At 29.5% G+C, this 26,307-nt stretch overlaps 1 protein-coding gene across 5 annotated transcripts; it reads left to right on the top strand.

The window, feature by feature from the left end:
- Window positions 1–547: 547 nt before the first annotated feature.
- LOC139489684 (intraflagellar transport protein 56-like) lies at window positions 548–24,637 on the top strand. 5 transcript variants are annotated; one of them, XM_071276350.1, is made up of 19 exons: window positions 548–659; window positions 3,028–3,168; window positions 3,742–3,834; window positions 4,303–4,417; window positions 7,245–7,268; window positions 12,087–12,282; window positions 12,763–12,832; window positions 13,257–13,358; window positions 13,913–13,987; window positions 14,553–14,655; window positions 15,361–15,470; window positions 17,358–17,421; window positions 18,109–18,141; window positions 18,738–18,826; window positions 19,606–19,689; window positions 20,331–20,400; window positions 20,839–20,945; window positions 21,381–21,514; window positions 22,896–24,637. In XM_071276350.1, the coding sequence occupies exons 1-19, from the start codon at window positions 657–659 to the stop codon at window positions 23,008–23,010; spliced, it is 1,728 nt and encodes a 575-aa protein (XP_071132451.1). In that variant the 5' UTR covers window positions 548–656; the 3' UTR covers window positions 23,011–24,637. The 5 variants fall into 5 exon arrangements, with proteins under 5 accessions (XP_071132451.1, XP_071132452.1, XP_071132453.1 ...); XM_071276351.1 differs by lacking the exon at window positions 18,109–18,141 and adding an exon at window positions 18,046–18,066; XM_071276352.1 differs by lacking the exon at window positions 7,245–7,268.
- The last annotated feature ends 1,670 nt before the right edge of the window (window positions 24,638–26,307 follow it).

The raw sequence follows: 26,307 nt of genomic DNA, 5'->3' as shown, positions 1-26,307 counted from the left end.
GGTACTTACTATTATACTAACTTAGTCCCAGTTATTCTAATAGTATGCTTGTGACGTCCATAGTAAACGGGTTTTATTTCAGCCTGAATTTATCATGAATACAAATTGTTTACAAGTAATTTAGTATACACGTTTGGTTGAGCGGTTCTACTCTTTTCTTGAAATCTTCTTCACAAAAATAAAACACCATGAATGAAAGTACGGGCTCTGTGCATTAGTCTGTATCATCGGATAGTCAATTAATGTATTCAATCACTTTAATAATACTGAACCGCATCCAGATCCTCATCCAAAAATGAAATCAATTATTTAAAAGAACTGAGTAAAATTGAAAGATTCGAGGAAACAACAATATTTTATTTCACACTTTGTAATTTTCCAATCTTGAGTATCTTTGCAACCCTGTTTTCAACGATTTTTTTTTATATACTCATGATTTATTTATATACGAGACCAAGACAGTGCTGATCCGAGACCGAAAGACTTTTATCACTTTCAATCATTTAAACGCTTGTAAAGAACAAGAAAAGAATTGATGAAATAAAATAATATTTAACACTGACCTACACGCATGCGCAGTTATTGCATTCCAACCAAGGCTTCATTGACAACAAAATCGTTTACAGGGTTGGAGAAACATTTAAAATTATTTCAATATGGTAACATATTTCTAGTGTTTGATAAAATTAAATTTTAAGAACTGCACGCCCTTTTGATAAGAGCACACATATGATGTAACGTAAAACCTTAAAACGGCACCACACGCACTTGTTTCCATCTAAAAATAATTTTTTACTGTAGATGATTTTTTTTAACTTGACATCTTGCACAAATCATGTACAATATTTGAATACACATTTTATGCTATTTCTCGGCTCGAAGTCATTGTTCTTTTCTTCTTGTCTTTTTTTTATCAATTATTTTAAATAGTAAGTTATACTATAGTAACAGGAAAATAATAATGCGATAACACAATCCCCCCATCACCCTAATGTTTATTAGAGGAATATTCCATCAGGAAAAACATGTAAAAGAAACATACACATGATAGATAAAGTAATAAAGAAAAATGTATTTTTGACTAAATTTTAGCTGGTTTCTTCAATTGTGGGTAGGTATTTATTAGAATGAATTGACTGAATGTTATTTGAAATGTGTAAGACATTGTAAACAAAAATAATATTGCAATAAATTTTGTTAATCAGATTAATACACATTGTACAAATGTTGTATCTGACTAATTTTACAACTGTCAGTTGTAAAATTAGTCAAATATTTTGAATTCACAATTATCAAATTAACGTGACGGTACCCAAATTGCACCTATTTTGACAGTTTTTTCATCTACGTTTTTTTATCATGAAAACAAAAAGGTCCATTCTGTGTTTATTTTGTAGCCCTATCCTTCTTTATTATAAAGGTACACCAATTTGATTTTTATTCCATATGGAATCATAGAAAAATTGGTCTAAACTGACCTCCAAACCATCAATGATTCTGAAATGAGGAGTACCCAAATTGCTTCCATGCTTAAATTCACAAAGTCAAAAGTCTAATAACAGAGCTTTTGTTTAATTTCTTTAAATATTTTGAACAATTGGACATTAGTCCATGCTTACTCTTCATTATTTTTTAAATGGATACTTGTAACATATTGTATTTGTTCATTTTAAAAAGATGACGTTTTGATGACGTCGCATGGCGACGTTTCAGTACATTTTGCTTTTTCAGTAAATACTTCACTTCATGTTGATAGATACTGTGAACGTTTTGTGCATACATAAATAGTTTTACCTATGTTGAAATATGTGCTTAGTATCAAATCATAAAAAAACAAATTGTTTAGTCTCTAGAAAATCTTGTAAGATTTTCGCTGCTAGTTTTGCTAAATAGGTGCAATTTGGGTACTCGGTGCAATTTGGGTACCGTTACGTTATATAGATTTTCTTACTTCTACGGTGTATGAGGACTTTATTTATTATCATATACATTTTTTGTGTGATAAATTTGTTCTCCCTGATTGTTTTAATGCAATTAATTTGTGGTTTTACATTGTAAAAATGAAGTATACAAAATTGGAATATGAATTATCCCCATTTAACTCTATCGCAAGTATTATTTATGTAGCAAAGATTGTAGGAAATGGTCCTTCTTTGTAAACACTATTAAGGATTGGAACAAACTACCTCAAGATATCACTAAATCAAAGTCACTTGAGATATTCAAGTCTCAAGTAACTAAAAGCTCAAACTAAATCGATCAACCATTTGTTTTTACCAGTTTTTCATCATGCACAACTTGCCAGAATATTGATCATATTGAATGTGGGCAGTATTTGGAACAAGAAGCAAAGGAATTTATCAGTCACCAGACTTCTTGAAAAAAATTCAGGCTTGGCATTGGAATTGATTCTAATGACAATTAATGACAATATTGGTTATTTTTTAAGGAAATAAATGTTGTAAGCAATATTTCATCCTGTTCACCTTTACATGGAAATGAACGAATGAAATACTTTTGAACATGCCGTAGACACTGGATTTTGTCATAGTGAAAGTTCCTCCATCATTAAATCTTCATCCATGGAGATCCCTGACTGTTATGTGATTGATCTTTTGAAATGACCATGCAAAATGTTTTTTCAAGACATCCTTTGCAGAGCTCTTAGAAAGAAGACTCGCCTGAAACTTGAGAAAAATCTGTTATCCAAAATTAAACCTCACACATTTGAATAAATTGAATATTTGATCCAGTAAATATAGGACAGTTTTAGATGATTGTCAATGGTCCAATAAAAAGTACAGTGGTCAACAATAGAAGAATGTCTATACCAATTATCAGGCTTAATAGCCTTTTGACTTGAACAAGCCAATTACAAATTCAATGCCGAATATTTTTACAGAGACTACCGTGCATATAGATCTTGTAGATCTAGATCTGCAATCAGTACAAGGTTCATATTTTATTTTATTATTTGGGCAGATACATTTAAATGATAGGGTTAATATGTATTTTTGTTTTGTTTAGATGCTCTCACGTGCAAAGCCGGCCATTGGGCCTGGCTCTACAACTCCTGCCAAAGAAGCAGATAAAAAGAAGAAAAAAATACCAAAAGTTGAAGACTTCTTAAACCTTAGGGACTACACTGGAGCAATAACACTTTTAGAAGTAAGTCATGTTTACAAAATATTCAAAGAAATGAACAAATTGCCACCACGAGAGCCATCTTTCAATCAACCATATTATAAACTTTTTGTTATGCATGTATATTGTTTGAAAATGAATGAAAGGAGATGTACGATACTAGTCAATGAACATGATAAAACACACATCCAAAATATTTTGTTACGTACATGTATGCCATGTATGTAAAGCTTTCTAAAATTAACAGCTTTCTTACATACATCTTAACATGCTTAAGTTTTATGCTGGACTACAAAACACATCACAAATTACCTGAGTTGACTTTATGGACTATTTTAGAAGTTTTAGAACAGAAATCTTCTGACTTTTTGAATTTTTAAAACTATGTTTTGTCAAGTTTCAAATCACTCATAATTGTTAAAAATGTACTTGTTCACTTTAAGAGTGTGCCTTTGATTGAAAAATAAATTTTCATTTTAAAATGAAGGTGCTTTAACATGAGACCTTGACATTTTGAGTAATTTGAAAAATGAGTATATCCACTTGACATGCTTTAAGAAGTACCAAATGTATTTAGGTTATGATTTCTATTTTTAGTTTAACAGAAACAGTGGTAGAGGAAATGATGAAACTGACATGTGGATAGCCTACTGTGCATTTCATTTGGGAGATTATAAGAGGTCTATGGAGGTATGTAAAATTTAACCTGCTTATACCAGATACCAGATTTTCCATTTAGTGGCAATTTTTATGAGCTTAAATTTTCATTTTACTCTGTTTAAAATGAAATTCTTTATTATTGAATATGGATATTGCATTTAATGAATGGAAACTTTTATAAATTGTGACTTGGATGAAGAGTTGTCTCATTGGCACTCATACCACATCTTCCTATATCTAAATATTCAATTCATTATATGGTTCATAAGATAATGATTGGTGTCTCCTAAATTTATAATTTCTTAAACATAATATTGTTTTACATTGATTTCATCCTGTAAAAAGTTTAATTTTGTTTGTAAAATATTGTTTTTAAGATAATTTTAAGGACACAATTGAAGAAAGAATCAACAAATTATTCAATATTAGAAAGAGAGAGTAAAGCTGTTCTTAAAATTCACCAGTTTTACATTCCCTATGACTTGTTCTTGCTTACAGGAGTATAGCAGATTGACAAAGAAGGATGGCTGTCATCCAGACCTGTGGACAAATTTGGCATGCTGTTATTTTTTCTTAGGAATGTATCCAGAGGCTGATGGAGCAGTCCAAAAAGGTGAGCAATTATCACGGAAAAGAAAATGCTTATTAGTAGACAGTTTCTTTAAGAAGTTTTGCACATGTGGATTATTTAATTAAATATTGAAATTGGTGTTGGATGTACAAATACACAGTAAAACATGTCTAAACTGAACCTATAGAAATTCTAGAACCCGTCAAAATTTATCGTGTGGTATCATATTCGACACTAATATTTATATTAATTTCAGCAAGTTTCAGAGATTTAACCTGTATAATTTTTGTCAATTGAATCTGTTGAAAGAATAGAAGGGCATGTTCAAAGTGTGACCTGTATTATATACAATATAATGGAATTACCTACAAAGGAAAACTTTCTCTTTCTCACTAATTAATATAGAAATACTATTTATTTCAAGTTGTCCCCCTCTTAAAAGACTCTAAGGCTCCCACATTTTTTTCTCTAAAATAAAAAAACAACAAAATTATCATGATTATATAGAAAGAAAGAAAAAACCAATTTGAAAAAAAATCATAAATCAATTTGTGAAAATTGAATTCATTTATAATGACTTGATCTTTTGAATTTTTTTGATTTATGTAAGATGTATGATAGATAAATGTACATGTATAAGATAATGTAAAAATTAATTTCTTTCTCCCACTTAACTTTATTAATTACGACACTGCATGTGTGTATTCACACTAACATACCTGCTATTAGAACTTCTTCTTTAATTATATTATTTTTTCTATCAGGAGATTTTATTTTATGCATTCCTTATAATATTATAAAACTGCACATAGATATTCCTTTTGTATAATTTTGTTAAGTTAATAAGGTATTTCATCAGGCTCTTTCCAAACTAACATCAAATTGACATGCAATGAACTTTCCTGGTGCATGGATCAGGCATGGGGTAATCGTAATCAGCTGTAATCGATTACATTTTACAGTGTAATCCTATGTAATCAGTAATCATGCCATTTCTGATTACAAGTAATCGTAATGTAATTGATTACATGGCAAAAAACAGGTGTAATCATGATTACTTTTAGATTACTTTAAGATTACATTCATAAGATTACTTGATGATTACAAATCTTGTATAAATATGAAAATAGTTTTTGATAGACAAGATGAAAATAAGAAAATGTTAAGCTTGAATGAAAAATCATGAAACTAGTAATCACAATGATGGGACCTTGTTTAATGTGATCATCTATTTAACAAATTTGTATAACCAAGTGTTTTATTTTGTTTTAACAGTTTACAAAAAGAAATTTACTGTCCAATATTTCTTTGTGAAATTGAGCTCTTAAGATACAAGAATATGCCTTGAAAGCATTTGTTTCTAGATTGAAAACTTCTGATATTAACTCCAATTTCATATTAGTTTACCCAATATTTTTACATAAATACATTGAAATTCAAATGCAGAAAACATTTAGTTCCTATTTGACTTTGATGGTCAGCATAAATATATAAGCCCACTTAATTCAAAATCGAAGTTAAAACCCCACTTATAATTAATTCAAAATCGAAGTTAAAACCCCACTTAATTCAAAATGGAAGTTAAAACCAGGTTTCATTTATTGACAAAATTGAATGAATTTTATTTTCCATAAATTCGTGTATAATATGTGCTTTCTTATTTTTATTCTTTATTAACTTTATTAGCCTTAAGGCTCACCAGTATAAACAAGTACATTTTGTACATGTACAGTCACTACATTGTATACATATGGCATAAATATTGCAAACAATATGCATAGTAAACAATAGGTGACGTCAGAAGTTTCATCAATACAATAAACTGTTGCTTAATATAAAGAGAAATGTATAATCTTTCCTAAGTTACAAAACTGTTTTGTGTTTTCACCTGACAATAATTCTATTAATTTCAATTAGATCAAGTATTAAAAAATTTCAAACAAATAATGACAATCAACCACTTTTAACTTTATTTATATCGTTATTAAGACAATAAAATTTTAATACCCAAGCCCATCCATTGTTTGTTTAAAAAAATGGAAGTAGTGATTAACACCTGTAAAAACATTAATGGATGTGTCAATTATGTCCCAACAGACAATAAAACTATACTTAATTAATTTTTCCTTATAAACAGTTATTTTGTTAATTAGGCAGTTGGTTACAATTTGTAGTTAAAAATAAAGTAACATCTTTTACATAGAGAAAGGACACTTGTCTATAGCTATTTTATCAAATTACACATGTTACACTGTAACTGTAACTGTCTTGTCTATAAATTCTTTTAAAAGATGAATAAATTAAGGCTTTAAAAAAAATCACCAAAATAAGCGGATAAAAAGTTATAAAAAAACTTTGATATAGCAATATACAATGTAATCATAAGTAATCTAAAGTAATCATGATTACAATAAAGAAAAGTAATCTAATGTAATCAATTACATATGAAATAGGGTGTAATTGTAATGTAATCGATTACATTTTATTAGCAAAGTAATTGTAATTTAATCGATTACATTTCAAAGTAATCGACCCCATCCCTGGCATGGATTTGAATGAAACCTACCAATACCATCTAAGTAGAAGATATTATAAAGTGATTTTCGGTGCCATGGATTATCTGTAGGCTTTCATTTTCAAAATGTATCAATTTAAAATGTATGCATTTTTGACTCAGAATGTGCGAACAGGGCCATTGCTGACATGTCAGTTTTACTAGTAATAATAAAGGATTACCTTATTGATTTGCAATATCTATTAGTAACTTATCACAAACTTCACTACTTTATATTTACTGTTGCCCTTTCTGTAGTTTTATTTTCTGTTCATTTACATGCAAAAAACACTTTTTTTTGTTGCTGTATTTTAGCGGTTGTTCCTTTTGACATGTATTGTAAGTATGTGTTTACCTGTTCAAATTCCTTATTTGTTTATTTTTGTATGCATATTTTGTCACATGTCAATGAAATATATATTTTTTATATAGTTGTTCAAAAATTCATTTTCAGCTTTAGAAAAGTTAATTTTGTCAGTTTTTTTAATGGTAATCCTAAGGAATATATTTAGTATAAACAAATTGTAAGAAGTCCATATGAATGCTTGATTCAGGTATTATATGCATGTTGAAAATATATATTGCCTTATAAGATAAGTAAGGTCTTGTATATAAACCTCCTAAACTTTTACATCTAATGATATGTAAAGCATGACCTTTGAACTTTATTTATTGCTCTGTAAGTTTAATATTACAATTTTACAAAGCATGTTGAAAACATATACAATACTTTCATCTCATTTGATGTAAAACAATTGTCAATACATATACAATTTCGCATGTATAAAATTCCAGCATAATGTCTCTTGTCATTGATTAATAAGGAAGCAGACAAAAATGATTGTAATTTGCAATTTTTAAATTGTAAATAATGGTCCAAATGTAAATACCTGTACTGCTATTTATGATATATGCAAGTTTCATTATGCCTTGTCTACTATAGTAAGGGAGCTGTATGTTATCAAATGTGTCTCTCTAATTGCCATGAATTTGTGGTCACACCAAATTGACATTTGTTATGATATAAAATTTTTGAAATATATAATAAATTCATGTTGGACCCAGATATCTTGGTTAAGTAAAATTCATGTCCTTTACTTCTATCTTGATTCCTTGAATAACAACTTACATAGTATTCAATCTAATAAGCAGTCCCCTCTCATTCCTTTTTTGATTGAAAAAAAACTATTTCAACTCTGCCTTATATTTAAGTTATATTTAAGACCTTGCTTAAAAGAATATCCTTCACTGACAAATCTCTGTCAATAACATACTTATAAGAATCCTATTCACCACACTATAACCTTATTGGTCAAATACCTTTAACTTAGAGGCTAATTTACTACAGTGTTCCCATTCACACAATTAATGTAAATACACAGAACTAACATGTGACCTGTATGAACAATTATTACATTTCTTTTGTTAAAAGATAACCAGTTATATTACAAAATTTATAGGAGATATGACAACAGCTACCCAATTTGATATCTACTTGCAAGTCTTCAGAATCGTAAATGTCCTGAATGATTTTGAACTAAGATGAAATACAAGGATATACAATGAAAGACCATTTTACATGTTCAATGATCAATTTTGTGAAGCATCAAGCTTATTTATAGAAAATTGGTTGTTCACTTATTGTTCCTAAATTGAAGATGATGATATTTGCCATTCATGGTTATATATGTAAGACTCAGATCGACGTCCGGTCTCTAATCGACGTCCGTTCCTCAAATCGACGTCCCAATGAAATAGCATTCCAAATCGACGTCCATTTTTTTGGCTTCACTAATCGACGTCCAATTAATAGCTACTCGAATCAACGTTCGTTTTGAACACAGAAAACCAAATTGAACTGAACCGATAGCAGTTGAAAATTTAGACCTTCAAACACATTATGTGTGACAAATAAGATCTATTCAAAAGAATAAAAAAAAAATTTACATACTAGACAACGTATGTAAACAGGTTGTGATATCAATTTTTAAATTTTAGAGATTATATAAAAATAAGGTGTGGTTTGATTTCCACCAGAGTTCAAATGAAGTAGATGTGAGCAATTTAAGGCAACCGTACGGCTTTCAACAATGATAAGAAAAAAAATCAAAATTGGAAAATAAACATTTATAGAAATTTTATATAAAAAAAAAACAATTCCCCAAAACAAATATGACAAACATACGCACCGTGTATCATCAGTCCAGCGGAAATAAGCACTAACCAAGCGGGCATGATCGATTTTGAACTTACACGGTAAGGAAAATCTTTGTTTTGCTTTATCAATATTCAATGTACATTTCTCAACATTTGAAATTCCTGCTCCCAAATAATTTTCGCATCGATTTTTCCTATTCGTAAAACAACTTTGATATTCTAATAAGAACAATTAACTTGTTTATGTGCAAATAGTTGTGAATGTCAACACTAACTTTCAGTTTCGATACAGTTGTTTAGACATTTACATGTTTTATCTGAACGAAACCTAATACTGGGCAAAAGTAAAAGCTACCAATCATAAACCTACCTGTGATTACTCATTCCTTCAAACTTTTTGGGTAATAAACGAGTATGAAAATAAAGTTTTTGTGTACGGTGTACAACAACTTAACTATGCACCGTACATAAGGATTTATGTGGTCAGCTAAACACCGTACACAACGCTTTTTTCGGGATAAAATATCGAAAAATAACATGTATGAAAGATTATAATGCCAATTATTGAAACAGCTATATGTATTACACACAGACAGTGGCCTTCTATCAGAAAAAAGAGTTGCAATGAATATAGAATATATCGGATGAGACGCGGGCCAACTTCTTTGACAAGTATTTGCACATGTTTTCTGTGATCGTTCTTGTTTTGGGAAAATAATGAGACATCTCTTATCATCAACCTACGACCAAATCATTTTTTAAAACAGCAATTATGTTTAGATTGAAGTACACATTGATATTATGTGAACAAAACACAGATTTTCGTTACCGTGTAAGATCAAAATCGCTCACGCCCGCTTGGTTAGTACCTACATCCGCTGTACGATGATACACAGTGATACGTATACTTTCACTTCAGGTGTAAAACTCAGAAATTTGTTGAAAAATATCTTACATAGACCGAAATTTACCTTCGCAACAATTGCCTCAGTGTACTTCTTTATTTTGTCTATTGTTGAAGACTGAATAATGTTCCTATAAGTCGTTTGGTTTTCTTGGTCGTTGGGTTGCCTTCTCGTTATTAATATGAATAGGAATGACACGATTGAATCAATTTTTCATCAAGCATTTTACCTATTTCGGTTTGAAAAAATCTATATACTATTAGAAAGTATGTATAAATGTTTGAAAATTTAGTTGTCATAAGAACCCTACAATACATGTACATGTATACATAAGTGTAAATTAAGTCTAGTAAATTGTTATTTATTGATAATTTGGACATCGATTAAAGACGACTACAATCAATCGGACGTCGTTTTAGCAAAACATTACGTTACAATAGACGTCGATTAGAGTATCAAAATATTGGACGTCTATTTGAAAATGTAACGTCAGATTTGGTCGTCGATTTGAGGAACGGACGTCGATTAGAGGCCGGACATTGATTTGAGTCTAACATATATAATTATCTTTCTTTTATGCATATATATATATATCTAAATACTGTTCCTATAACTTGTTTCTGAACTATGGTAAATACCATTGATCTTCAAAATTGACACCAACAAGAACATTTTGGTTTTGCTGAACCAAGTATCTAGTTGTTCTGTAATCCTTGTTTGTATGACACATCTTTGTTATGCATTTTTAAATTGAATGGGAACACAAAATATCTTCATTAAAAACTTGTTAAAGGGGCACTAGCTGTCAAATTCATTGTAACCGATTTGACTCAAATTCTCATATTTGGTTTATAACAATGTAAAACATTTATCCAAACTATCAAAAGTCTAAAATAAACAGTTTACAGAGCATGGGGTAGATAATATATAGGTTCGTTTCGTGTGTATTTTAGTCCAGACGCCATCTAATTAACATAATCGATTTGACCTCAGATGACCATATAAGCGATGTAAACAAAAATAAAGATACGAATAGATTAAACCAACACGTGCAATTGCATTTTTATAGGTCTGTTTGATTTTATTTTATAGATTAAAAATAGATGTTTCTCATTGTTTTTAACCATATAAGAATGATTTTATGTGCATCGAATTAGTAATTAAATGATTTACCGTAGTTTCACTTTCATTGTTGACATTCTTTTTCTTTAAATAACCAGTACACGTACAATGCATGCGTTGTCAATCTCTAGCTAGGGGTTAACTTGAAGTTCACATGAATACCGGTTAGAATGATGATGACGTTTTCACTTGCAAGTGAATCAGTCAAAAATTATGTTTAATCGCTTATTTCAACAAAATTAAAGGAAATTGATCGCTAAAAGCAAATTATTATTTCATTATTCCAATTTGATTAATGATTGATCTAAAAAAAAATCATACTTTATTTTTTTATATCTATCGTAGCTAGTGCCCCTTTAACAGTTCCAGTTAATTAATTTTGTTTCTAAAATAATACACTTGAAATTAACAAAAGAAAATTAACAATATCATCTTCCTGCACCAAACACCTGTGTGCAGTTTTCACCTTTGCGCATGACTTATGAGGTAATGATTTGATTTGTATTATCTCTTTCCAATGTCTATGTTACTGAATTATCTCCCTTGTCACATAATCCTTGATTGTTGTTAGTGATAAAAATGTACAATGTATCCAGTGGTAAATATGTCATGCATGGTCAGGACAACAGAAAAATATCTTACTGGGAGCTTTATAATTGTAAGACAAAATAGTTCATTATTTTTTACCCAATCAGTTCAAATCTGTGGGAGTTGTTTTTATATCTCTTGGTCTAGAATTATCTATTACTATTACCTTATTTATATGTATATTTCTACAATTAATGCTTTATCTAAGACAGACCTACTCACTGAAATTTCCAACAAAACTAATTACTTTTATTAACAGATTAACACAATTTTCCCTAAAGACGGACCATCAATATTTACCTTGTAGAATTGAAACTTCCCATTACAGTGCACATTTTAACTTAAAATCTATCAAAATAACTAAAAGATTTCTTTTACATTTCAGGTCCTAAAAGCCGACTACAGAACAGATTGTTATTCCATTTATCACACAAGTTCAGTGATGAAAAACGTTTGATGGGCTTCCATCAGAACTTACAAGACATTATAGAAGATCAGTTATCCCTGGCGTCTATACATTATCTCAGAAGTCATTATCAAGAAGCTATAGACATATACAAACGTATTCTCTTAGATAACAGGTTAGAATAGACACATTGTTTTTATACATGTAGTAGTGAACATGTAAATAAACATTTAGATATATGACAATGAGACAGCAACCCATAGAAACAAGTAAACCCATGTAGAGACGTAAAGAAACTTTTTATGAAGTCTGAGTATTAGATTGACAAAGAGAGCATCATTCTTAATTCAAACTTATTATTAAAATTATGAAGACCTAGTCTATAAACAAATAACATAAAGAACACATATTGATGTTCAAAGTTGCATGACTTGTGGAACACTTTAATATTAACTAACTACCGCAAAATTAATATTGTTTTATATTGTATTGTATACTAATGACAGTAAAGTAGATAATCCAGTGAATTTTCTAGTTAGAACTTAGACATAAGTACCACAACATTAAAGAAAATTCATATTTAGATATTAATTTTTGAACAGTTCAAATATCAGATTCAGATAGTATTTTCCATGGATTCTTTTTTTAATTTCAGAGATTTCCTGGCATTAAATGTATATGTTGCTTTATGTTACTACAAGTTGGACTATTATGATGTATCACAGGTAAGTGAAGACTGTTGCACACAAAATTATTTCAATCAAAATTTCACCAATATTATTATGTATAAACTTAAATAGCTTTGTGTTTTGGTTTGATAATGTCCTACCTCACACAATATATGAATAACTCACAGCTTCATTGTGTCAAAAATTTAATACAGAGAGGCCTTAGTCAGTGAATTTGTTCAGTTTTCATTTTTAATTGCCCATCATGTGAAACAGGACTAGAATGGAGCACTTCATCTTTACAGTCAACTTCTTTCATAACATACATTTTAATTGTAAGGTTCAATTCTTATAAACCACAAAATGTTTGCAATCATTTACAAAGATATTAATTTCTTTGCTTATATTGACTGCTGGAATGCATTTGTTTTCTTAATATTCATTTAAAATAAATGAAAGTATGTATATCATATGATTATAGGAAGTTTTAGCAGTATATTTACAACAGTACCCAGACAGTGCTATAGCATTGAACCTGAAAGCCTGTAATCATTTCAGATTATACAATGGGAAGGCTGCAGAGGTAGGTACACATATAGTGCTGTGTGCTGAAGCTAAAAAATAAATAAATGCCTACAATCAATCAAAACCATACAATGGAACAGTTGCTAAGACTGTTGTTGCAAACTTTACTTTTAATCAATGTTTTCATGACTTCGAGTTTTAATTGGATTAAAACTAAATGAATTGTCTTAGTACTGTTCTAAAATTTATCAGGTTGTTGGGATAGGAAGCACTCGAATTAATTTGATATGGATGGTTGCATCTTCCTTGAAATTTTGAAAGCATTATAAGTAATGATATTTGTTTATGGGTGTTTGGGTATTTAATTCTGAAGCAGACCTACATGAATTGCAAAATCTAAAATTGATTTAAAAATTATTGTTTTATCAAAAGGAAAATAAAGATTATCTTATAATCAATACAGAATATTGTGTATGATTTTTTAGACTTATTTATTTTTTATTTTCATTTAAATATTCTAGTTGAAATCACAAGATGAAGTAGCTGATCATTGCATGATGTCAAAGTTATAATATTGATTAAGTACTATATATGTGTATGTATATTTTTTAGGCAGAATTAAAGAGTTTACAGGAAATGGCCTCACCATCATTTGTGTTTGCTAGGGATCTCATAAAACATAACCTGGTAAGTAATTGTCTTCATGATGTAAATGTAGTATTAAATCAAGTAGATGAACCAGATATATCTTATACTATAAAGTTATAGAATGGAAAAGGAGAATGTACAATGTAATCATATACATTTTATAAAGAAGCCTTATATCTGCAATACATGCTGTGAAAATAGACTTGTTAAATTTTAATTTGTTGTTTTATTTTTGTGTGTAAAGATTCCAGTGTAAAACAGAAATTATTGATTGAAACGTTTACATACAACATTTGATAAAAAATCTCATACATATTTAGAAATTGAATAATATGTAAACATTGTGTAACCTTACTACTCAATGTTTATGATACATAATTATCTTATAAACAAGAATGTCTATTAGATGTAGAAATGAATTTCACTTTTACTTTAATTCATAGTAGATCATAGTAATGCATAATGTTCATAAAGGTTAGGTCCCTTTTTATTTGAATTCAATAACATGTAATATTTGGTCAGCACTCATTTGATAGTACAAGCTTTTTAAACATAGTTCATGCATTATGTCATATTCTTTCTAATTTGATGATTTATATTTTAGGTTGTATTCCGTGGTGGAGAAGGATCATTACAAGTATTACCTCCCCTGATAGATGTCATTCCTGAAGCCAGACTTAATTTAGTTATTTATTACTTAAAACAAGGTAATAACATAATTTTAGATAGTGAAAAAAAACCATAAATGTACAGTCAATGCTTCAGTCTGTGTATATTTGTTAACTGTAAATTGAAAGTCATTTCAATTTCAGCATTCACTATTTAAAGTTATGGCCCATTATTTTTGGTTGATGGGAGTATTACTTGGTATTTGAACACATTTGTTATGCCCCAGTTTAGGCGAAAGGGGCATTAAGTGTTGCCCTTATGTCAGACCAACCTATTTTCGTTTCCAAACAAGCTTATGTTTTCCTTATTCAAATTAGATAAGTTTATCCTAAGTGTTGAAATTCATATTAATAAAGATAATAGAGGGCAAAATTGATAATAAATTTAGATTGGAAATGGGTAATATGTCAAAGAGTAGACAACAACCGAGGCCACCAATGGGTCTTCAACGCAGCGAGAAAATCCCTCACCTGGAGGTGGTCCTCAGCTGGCCCTTCAATAAAAGTTTGTACTAGCTAAGATAAGTGAAAATGAACGTCACACTAAACTCCAAAATGGGGTTTGTTATTGGCGTATTAAATTTCCCTTACAATAGCAAACAAAAATTCGACTGTTGTCTGCTCTTTGGTCGGGTTGTTGTCGCTTTGACACATTCCCCATTTCCTTTCTCAATTTTAATGAAATCAAAATGAAATCAAAAATATATTGAAGAACAATCCTGCATGTTATCTTTATATTTTCAGATGATGTGACAGAAGCATACAACTTGATTAAAGACTTGGAGCCAACAACCCCACAAGAATACATATTGAAGGGTGTGGTTAATGCTGCTTTGGGGCAAGAATCTGGATCAGTAAGTTCTTATTGTTATGAGTTTCTTGGTAACAATATTTTTATAGATAAAATCTAACCAAGTGTTATATATTGTAATAGCTTATTAATAGTTATTTGCCATTGAAATTCAGATTTAAACTATGTCATCTTAAAGTGATTTTTCTACTGATATATTTACATCTTGTATAACTTTTCTCAGGAACATGTGTTAAAACATTTTGTCTTTCATTTTTGTTGTCGCAGTGACATAACCTTTTAGTACTGATGCAGCATAAAGCAATCATCAATCAATCAACCAATCATCTTTGTTGTGTTGCCTTCAATTTGGCTGGAAGATTTATCTATAGTGAACTCTGTTTGCTTAGATGATAACCTGTCAAAATGAAAACAAAATTATCTTTTATTATTAAAAATGCATTGGTAAAAATAGGAACCTACTCAGAAAGAAAAAGGAAGTGGTCCACCTGTTGAAACGAAGGTATCAGATTTTATAAAGGAAATTGAAGTGTAGCTTTTTATGCCATTTTTCTGGTACTTATTGCTAATTTTTGGTTCCTTCTTTGGCTTTTCAGATATTGTAGTTGCAGTCTTTAGATGTGCTTAGTCTTCCAGATTTCATTATTTGGGATAGAAGCCTCTTGAAAAAAAATATTACTAAAATACTTGATTTTCTGTTTACTAGTAAATATTATTTAAATCACAAACTAGGATGCACTGACGTAGAATTTGTTCATTTAAATAATTAAATGCATTTTGACAAAAATGTGTTCTAGAATTCACTCTTTTTCACCCCTTTTACTAAGATTTAGTGAAATGTTATTTATTCAGGATGACTCAACTGTGGTAAGAAAGTGTCCTATTGAATTAACACACATCTTGGCACAAACTAAAGTTACTAATTCAATTAAAGAAAAGCATTACACTTGAAATATTAAAAAAGTTTAATTCTATATGAAGAACATTTTATTCCAGTTTGTTCAAATTATTCCACTAGTACTAAAAAAAATGAATAAATTTAATCATCAAATATTTTGTTTTTTTAACAAAGTATATATATAAATGTGTGAGTTACAAATAGTTTTTGTTTCCCTTATATTGGAACACAAACAATTCCTTAACAGGTCATTCATATATCTCATTGATATTCTGGTGTGTGCAATCCACAAATAGGATTTTCCAAACTTTAGGTACTGGTACTTGTTAATCATAGAGTTCTATATTAATCTTGGGCTGTTTCCAAATGGATAGAGGTATTGAAATGTCAGAAAAGTTTGAATTGATGACAAAAGGCTATCAGAAAGTTTTTGACCCAATATATGCTAGCATTATATCAAAACTGTCAATAACTATATTATTAAACTGACAGATTATATTAAAAACTGCTTATTCTAAAAGGCTCTTCACCTGGACGTCTGACACACTGTTTCAAACATAAATTAGCAAATGTCAGGGTTAATATCTTCCTAGTTTGTATGAAGAAATTTGAAGTCTGCTTAATTGTTGTTTTGAGTTTTGTAATTACATCCTGTTTTGTTTTTCACTGTCATATAATCAATTATTGTCAAAATTACTAAATGTTAACTAGCAAACAATTTAGAATTTACAAAATTACAAACAAAACTAAATTTTATTGAATTGTATTATATGAATTGTATATTTTTTTGTCAACTTTTCCCCTCTTTCTAATATAGCTATTGTCAACTTTAGTTAATTGAGAAATATGGATGACCTGTAATCTTATTCGGTTTATGACACATTTAAATATTGCACTTTATTTTCATCAAAAGTTTCATTCCATTTTTGCTTTTTATCAAGAAACAGAAATAAAAGAAAATAAGAATCTTTTTAAAAATCAGTTAGAACAGTATTATGACAAACTTTCATAAATGTCTTGTATTAATTTCAGAGAGAACATTTGAAGATAGCTCAGCAGTATTTCCAGTTAGTTGGTGGATCAGCCAGTGAATGTGGTGTGTATTTTATAAAAATGTTGAAACTATTTAAAACTTATGTAAATGCCTGCTGGCAAGTTGATTTAGTCTTACATGCGACAAAATTGTGGAAAGCGAGACATAGACGTTGCTTTTCTGGCAGTGTAGACTGTAGGCATCCACAATTGTTAAGTTTTCTGCCAAAGTCAGTTTGATGGGAACTTCCTGTGATGGATGAATAATATTTTTAATAAAGTTGCATTACTTTCAGTACATATCATTTTGAGAACTATTTCAAGGCCCGTCCCCCAATGTTTGGTCCAGTGACTTTCAATAAATTAACAATTGTCAATGATAAGTTTTCTGCTCCAGTTAGTTTGATAGAAACTACTTGTGGTAATCAATGAATTTTTTTATAAAGTTGCAATACTACCGTAGAAAAGAAAGTTAAGGGAATATCCATCCGTGACACAAAATCAGCATATGCAAATATAACACACAAAAAGCAAAGGAATAGTGCTTTTATTGCTGTTCTTCATCAGTTTGTCAACCATTTTGAGGCCCTGTCCCATAGTTCATGGTCCAGCAACTTTAAATTGATAATTAATTTTCAAATGTTTTTATTATAATGTTGCTGATAAAAGTGGTTTGTTTTTACTTAAGGGCTGCAGAATTATATACAGAGTACGTAAGAAAATTTATTGTTGATTTATTGTTTACTTTCAGTTAATGTCTCGCCTGCTATGAAAGGGGTTGAAGGTGAGACATAGGTGTTGCTTTTCTGGCAGGGGGAGGGGGAATCTACAGCACAGTACTATCAGAACATCTCAGTTTGACAATCATTTTGACACACTGCCCTCTTTGTCATGGCCAGCAACTTGTAATTAATTAGCCATTTTGTTGTCCATCAGATTTTCTTTTTCTGAATTTTAATCCCAAAAGGCGAGACATACCTCTGTGTCAACATTTTATTTTTGTATTTGCTGTGAAGGCAAACAAATTTCATATTTTTCTTTATAACACCTATTATTGAAAGAGACCAGTCAATTGTTCAGACTGTATGTTGCACTCTACCTATGCCTTTTGGTTAATTTGTTGTTTGGTTGCTGCATCATTGACATCAATGACTTAGTCTAGTCAAACATATGGAATTTAAAGAAACTTGAATAAAATCTTTGTTTTATTATAAAGGAATAGCATCTGGACATAAAGATTATCAAGCCAATTGAAGTGATTAAGTGAACTTTGTTATAACGTATAATCATAATTAAACTAATGTTTCCTGGTTGTTGTTATATCTACATCTTGTCTATATTGTTGACATGATATCATACATGCTTTTTGATATTTTTCAGACACCATCCCTGGCAGGCAGTGTATGTCATCCTGTTTCTTTTTGTTAAAACAGTTTGAAGATGTATTGATATATTTAAACTCTATAAAGGTATGATGATCTTTATAAAATTATTTTTTATTATAATATTATTGTAAATAAGGGGGAGAGAGTCCTTGGAATACACTGTAAAAATGGAAAAAAGATAATGCTGTGATAAACTAAAATTACACAATTTTGGCTTCAAATTAGTTTTTCCAACTCTTAAATATAGTGTCATTATGATTCAACAAATGAAAACCTATAAAATAAAAATATGATTATTATGTCAGAACTGAACTATATCTCAAAATAATTGGCTATAGAAATTGTGCTGACATTTTTTTTAAAATTTTAATGGATTTTCAAAGCAAGTTTTAAAACTCATGTGAATCTATTCTTTCGCATCTATAGAATTCAGTTTTATTTTCCAAAGCATGTATAATGTTTGTGGGAAAAAGTATCCAATGTGAATCTATTTTTTCAAGGTTCTTGCAAGTTTCATTATAATTATAGAGATAAAAGTCAAATGCAGTCAAAAAGAAGGATATTCATCAAGATTGTTGAACTACTTATTTTACTATTGTACTATTTTTCGACTAATTAACAGATACAGTGAAACCTGACTAACCGAATCCTGTGTAAACTGAAAACCTGTATAAACCAAACATGTTCGTTAACACCGTCATATGAAATTATGTGTGTTGTGAACCTGATAAAACCGAACATCAGCCAAAACTGAACAAAATCTTAAGACCCGAAAAGGTTCGGTTTAAACAGGTTGCACTGTATTACAAAATATAAAAAAAAAAATTGTTCATTTAATAACTTGAGCATTTATTGTATTGTAGAGTTACTTTTACAATGATGACACTTTCAACTTTAATTATGCTCAAGCCAAGGCAGCTGTAGGAAACTTTAAAGAGGCAGAAGAGGTAACTTAACAGTCATCTTGATTTAGCCAATAGATAAAGGTTTAATTTATTGCTGGGATATTACTCCTGGTGTATAATACTTTGAAGATGGGAATTTTCACAAGTGCTCATTGTTGATCATTGCAGGATTGAAATCTTAACTTCAAAAGATATTTTGCTCGAGTATAATTGGTCTTTATAAAGATTTATAATAGTTAAAAAAAAATTATATATAAGCTATAGAAAACATTACTAACCAGTTTTGTACTAGAAATCGATAAATTTTAGTGTGTTAAAATGGAGCTATAGAAAACATTGCTAACCAGTTTTGTACTAGAAATTTAAATTGATAAATTTTAGTCTGTTAAAATGGACCACTTTACATTACTGGATGATTATTTTTAGGTCAATATATATGTATTTTTGATTTATTAAATAGGGATATGAAATGAGCTTTTAAAACCTTAAGCAAGATAAACTCAAGTTTGATTATAAATGCTGAGTCTCAGAATTAAGGAAATGTTTATCTACTTTAAAATGATTTAATCACAGCTATCCATGATCCAAGGACAACATAAATATTTCACAGTCTATGAAAGTCTTATATTATACTTTTATAATTATATAAATATAGTTGCTCATAAATGTTTGATATTTTCTAGGTGTTTTTATTGATACAAAGTGAGAAGACAAAGAATGACTACACATATCTCAGTTGGTTAGCAAGATGTTGTAAGTACTTTAGAGTAGATTGGGTCTTACCATCATAGCCTACTGTAAAAGTCTATTAGTTTTGTGTTCAGTGGTTTTGTACATTGGTTAAACGAGTAACATCTACAGGTTTCAGATAGCCTTAGCAAACCAAATATTCAGTTACCAATGCAATCAACAAGCAAACAATTAACAATGAGAATTAATTCCATGTTTAACAATGGTATTTTTATACATGTTATAGTTAATTGCTATTCATCATGAAGTATCGTGTTTTACACCTACAACATGGTATCATGTTGAGAAATTGGTTAAATAATTCAAAATTATTTGATAAAAAAATTGAAAATCAAAGCTGTTTACTAATTAGAAAAAAACCTCATACACACAGAGAACTATCATATGCAAAAGAAACACATTATATAGATTTGTTACAAGATTTATGATTTTTTTTTCTAGACATAATGAACAGAAAGGCCCGACTAGCCTGGGAATTGTATCTGAAGATGGAAACATCAGGAGAATCATTTAGCTTGTTACAACTTATAGCTAATGATTGTTACAAGGTATAACATTAAGGATCTTCAAAACGTTGAAAGATTAAATTTTGGTATGGTAGAATTTCTAAGAGATTCTTATATTCTAGTATTTCCAGTCAGTTGCTTTAAAGTTCATGCATATCTACTTGTATATTTGAATAGTCAAATTTGGTCATAACAAATTAGATTTCATTCATCATTAGGTCTGTTAACAATGAATACATTTTATCAATAACTTAAGTAATGATGTTATTGAACTTCAGATATTAACTAATTTTTGGCCTCTATAAATTTACAAACAAATATTGAAAATATATGCAACACAAGATTAGCACAATTTCATTTTACAATAAAGACTATTTTCATTTTGCGAATTTGTTAATTGATTGCAGGAAAAAGGTAAAATCATCTATTCTATGTTTTAATGACCAAATGATTTATGCCTGTATGTTTATGCTGTAGATGGGACAATTTTACTATGCAGCTAAAGCATTTGATGTACTTGAGAGACTAGACCCTAATCCTGAGTACTGGGAAGGCAAGAGAGGGGCTTGTGTTGGTGTATTCCAGATGATTATAGCTGGACATGAACCTAGGTTTGTAACTCTTTCAGTTTTCTTCTTTCATTGTTTGTTACTTCTTGTCATCAATTAGTACGGAAAACCAATATATAGAACTTGTCACAACAAAATTTAAGCACCAAGTATTTTAATAATGTAACTGATTGATTGATTGATTGATTGATTGATTGATTGATTTATCGATTGATTGAGTGTTGGTTGGTATTTAAAGCCACTTTCAGCACTATTGGCTACACAGTGGTGTCTAAACTTTTTGTGGTGAGAAATCTGGGGTAAATTGACAGAACCACTGATATCAACCAGATGATAAGAGGATATCTCCAAACATATATCCATTAATACATTTAAATTGTACAAAAGAATGGAAGAGCAGTATTTCTAATGTATAAAATATAACATTTCTTACAATGTTGTATACACTGATAAAATCTACTCATTTTCAAATTGTTGAATCGTACATACTGAACCTAGAAAAGAGAAGAGTAACAAGGTTTTTACAACAAATAAAGATCTATTTCATAGTACATGATTGTGCAAATTTGAAAATACAATATTAAAAACTAAAAGAGAACTTGAAAGGTAAGAATGATGAATTGACTATAAAGTGTGACTGTCTGTCAAAGACTTCAAGGAAGAAGTCAGAGCTTAGTATGATTGAATGTGTCAGCAAATTAGCAAATTTTTCCTTTATCTATGCAGAGAACAGCTACGTGAAATTATTCAACTGCTACGGAACACTAATAATCCACAAGCAGAATATGTAATAAGAACACTGAAAAAATGGTCAAAGGATAATACAGAACCAGTTTGAATGTATTATTGTGACACCATTATTATGTTGTCATTTTTATGCCTTAGTACATTTTTAATCTTTGCAACTAGATTAGAAGAGTATTTTATTAAAAGTTGTAAATTGTTATGAGTTAGTTGTTGTGAAATATTTCTAAAGGGAAATCAATCAGACAATAATAAAACTGTGATCTTGTTCAATGGTTATGACAACAAAATTTACAATATTTTTATAATACCATAAATATATTATTTATATGCATGGTCACTTACATATATTATTTCCACAGCACAGCTGACTTTCATTTTCATTATCAGTATAAATTGTAATTATATTTCAGTAACCATTTATATTTCCACTTATTCATAAGTTTTCATTAAATTGTTGGTCACCCTTTTGATTCAAGTTGAAAAATTTTGAATAAGTTTAGAACAACATTTGTATCAATCTGAATACATTTAAAATGACTCAATTAGAAGTCTGCATGAAGGAAGTTAACTGTACTAATTTGCATGAAACACTTAGATTTTAAGGTAGAAAAGATAAGTATATATTGCATGCTTTTTGCCTATAGTATTAACCAGTAGTATATTAATTAATTTGTAGGGATACATTACGTGATGTCATCAACATGTTACGGAATACCAGTAATCCACAAGTGGAGTACATCGTACGGACCATGAAGAAATGGGCCAAAGACAACCTAGTCCCTCTGCCTTGAGGTGTTCTTGTCAACTATGCTATTTATTTGTTGAACACTGTTTTATTTTGGAGATTTACTGTAAAAGATTAAAGATTTATATTCAAATTAATGAAACTACATTGTTCTAAACCTTGAAAACATTATTTAGATAATGAGGATCTTACTTCATATTTTTGGTTAAAACTGAAAAACCCTAGACTGCCAATTGTGGCAACTTCACAGTAATGTGTGATCATAATATCTATTTTGTCAATACACATCTACTTCAACATAGACATACAGCAATAAAGAAACTATGCATTTTCTATGTCATAATTGATGGGTTTTTTTAAGGTTCAGTGATAGCAATACAATTAAGTGGTGGGGGAAAAGCCATTTAAGCAGACAATTACTTTTTTTTGTACAATTCATACTTATGAAAATTGTGACAAAAAAGGTAATCAATTACAAAATAGAATTTTTCAGTATTTTACAAAATGTTAATTGCAACTTTTTGAGTAGATTTTTGTTTATCTTCATTGATGTTATTTATTCAAGGCTGAGATGCTGTTATATTCTTGTTTATTGTGCATTGTTGAAAATAATAGCATACCAATAGAAATGTTTCTGTCACACCTCCCTCAAATTCACCCTTAGAATTTTTAGTTCAGCAATAAATACCTAGAATTCACAAAGATAATAGTCTAATAATAATGATCTACTAAATTACAATTTGCTTAGCTGTACAATGTTTTTAAAAAACATACAATAACTGCATGGATGTTTATTAATGCATTTGCACATATTACAAAGATGATATGTTTAATGAAAGGTTATGCTGCAACACAATACTAACTGTGCCATATGGTTTGTATCCCCAATCAGCTTTAATCCTTTGTGGACCTCCTCTAGAGGCAGAATCCAGTTCACCTCTCACTCTATTCTATACTACAAATTATTATCATGGAAAACATGATATTTTTTGTTCAATTCTCGAAATTTAATTTCATCTATCATACAAGTTCATTTATTTGAACTGCAATTGTGTTCACATATGATACAAATTATTCAATTGTATTGTTGGATATGTAAAATACTTTTGATTTACATGGTAGTAAGTAGAATTTTGCATTTTTACCCAAGATATTTCTCAGACTTTGTTTAAAATCTTATATCATCTTTAAATGCCCTTCCAATCTAAAGTTTATGAAGTTTTATCATTTCATATTGTACAAGATAGTAATTCATAAAACTAGTATGTTTTGTAAGAGGTGAACATTTGTTTTGTTTTCTTGTTTGTTAATGATCTGTATTGTATTTATAATTCTGTATTTTAAGGGTCTTATTCTTAAACTTGTGCTATGAGTTCATACTTTTGAAAATCAGAACTCAAATAAGGCTAAGAGCATCAAAATTTTGACTGAGGAAAAAAAATGGAAACCATAAAGCTTGCAGTAAAAATTTTGTATTTCTCCATCAAAATTATACAAGTAAGGTCTTGTATAAGAAATATTTTATGTAAACAGCTATTTGGTATGTTTAAATCCGTCCTAACATGATGTACATTGATATTTTTATACTATTTATGATGCAGTCCATTTGTAAAATAGATGTTGAATTTAAAATATGAATTTGTATAGTAAAATAAAATATTTATGAAGCTCAATGTGTTTGTTGAATGATATGCTATAATGATCAATTGATAATTAATGACTTTGCTTTGGAATAATATGTCTTTTATCATGTGCTGTACAAGCTTTGTACAAAGAGGTATTCAGATAATAATTATTCCTCAACAACAAAGTTTGTGTTGGTAATTCTGAATCTCTTCATTTGCAAGTTATCTGTGCAAGTTTGGTCCTGTCTTAAACTTTTTAAAGGCTTTCAAGGTGTTGATAATAGTGTTCTCATCATATCATGAAAACCAGGGCTAAAAAAAATGTTTGTCAAGTATGGGAAAATGGCAGAAAATTTTGAATTTCTACTTTTTGTTGGGGTTTCTTGAAATATTTTATTGATCACAAGTATTAATCACAAGTATGATTACTGGGATTTCAAAATAATTTAATAATTGCAACAGGATATGCTTCTCAAACAAACATTTGCCTTTAGATTTTGATGGTATTCTTTTGTATGCAATATTTCCTGAAATGGCAACAATTAATTTCACTTTTTTAATCATAATTATCCCACAATTACAATAACTGGCTGTCAAATTTTCTTAACACTAAATATAGTAGCATCAAACTTAGAACTTTGTAATGAAAAGTAGGATCCATTTGAAACTTGGTTATTATGTTGACTACAACTAGAGGTTGTCACCAATAAGAATGGCATGTTCTTCTACAAGGTCATAATCACAGTTTCACATTTTAAAAAATGTGTCTAACCATGAGAATAATACCAATTATATGATTCCATAGTCTAATTCAGAACTTCTAAATGCCTTGAAGGATACCAATGATAGTTGATGATTCCATAGTCTAACTCAGAACTTCTAAATGCCTTGAAGGATACCAATTATATGATTCCATAGTCTAACTCAGAACTTCTAAATGCCTTGAAGGATACCAATTATATGATTCCATAGTCTAACTCAGAACTTCTAAATGCCTTGAAGGATACCAATTATATGATTCCATAGTCTAACTCAGAACTTCTAAATGCCTTGAAGGATACCAATTATATGATTCCATAGTCTAACTCAGAACTTCTAAATGCCTTGAAGGATACCAATTATATGATTCCATAGTCTAACTCAGAACTTCTAAATGCCTTGAAGGATACCAATTATATGATTCCATAGTCTAACTCAGAACTTCTAAATGCCTTGAAGGATACCAATTATATGATTCCATAGTCTAACTCAGAACTTCTGAATGCCTTGAAGGATACCAATTATATGATTCCATAGTCTAACTCAGAACTTCTAAATGCCTTGAAGGATACCAATGATAGTTGATGAGATAATACCAACTATATGATTCCATAGTCTAACTCAGAACTTCTAAATGCCTTGAAGGATACCAATGATAGTTGATGAGATAATACCAATTATATGATTCCATAGTCTAACTCAGAACTTCTAAATGCCTTGAAGGATACCAATGATAGTTGATGAGATAATACTAATTATATGATTCCATAGTCTAACTCAGAACTTCTGAATGCCTTGAAGGATACCAATGATAGTTGATGAGATAATACCAATTATATGATTCCATAGTCTAACTCAGAACTTCTAAATGCCTTGAAGGATACCAATTATATGATTCCATAGTCTAACTCAGAACTTCTGAATGCTTTGAAGGATACCAATGATAGTTGATGGTGTTG

This window comes from Mytilus edulis, chromosome 9, assembly GCF_963676685.1.
Source record: "Mytilus edulis chromosome 9, xbMytEdul2.2, whole genome shotgun sequence".
In the NCBI taxonomy this organism is placed as follows: domain Eukaryota; kingdom Metazoa; phylum Mollusca; class Bivalvia; order Mytilida; family Mytilidae; genus Mytilus; species Mytilus edulis.
Note: the sequence above shows the minus strand (reverse complement) of the source record. Positions and strands in the feature narration are given on the sequence as shown.

Bases quoted from the DNA above. Each gene is read 5' to 3' on its own strand.
- LOC139489684 (XM_071276350.1), top strand. The intron at 3,169-3,741 runs GTAAGTCATGTT...TTCTATTTTTAG, and splicing joins GAGCAATAACACTTTTAGAA to TTTAACAGAAACAGTGGTAG. The intron at 19,690-20,330 runs GTAACTTAACAG...GATATTTTCTAG, and splicing joins ACTTTAAAGAGGCAGAAGAG to GTGTTTTTATTGATACAAAG.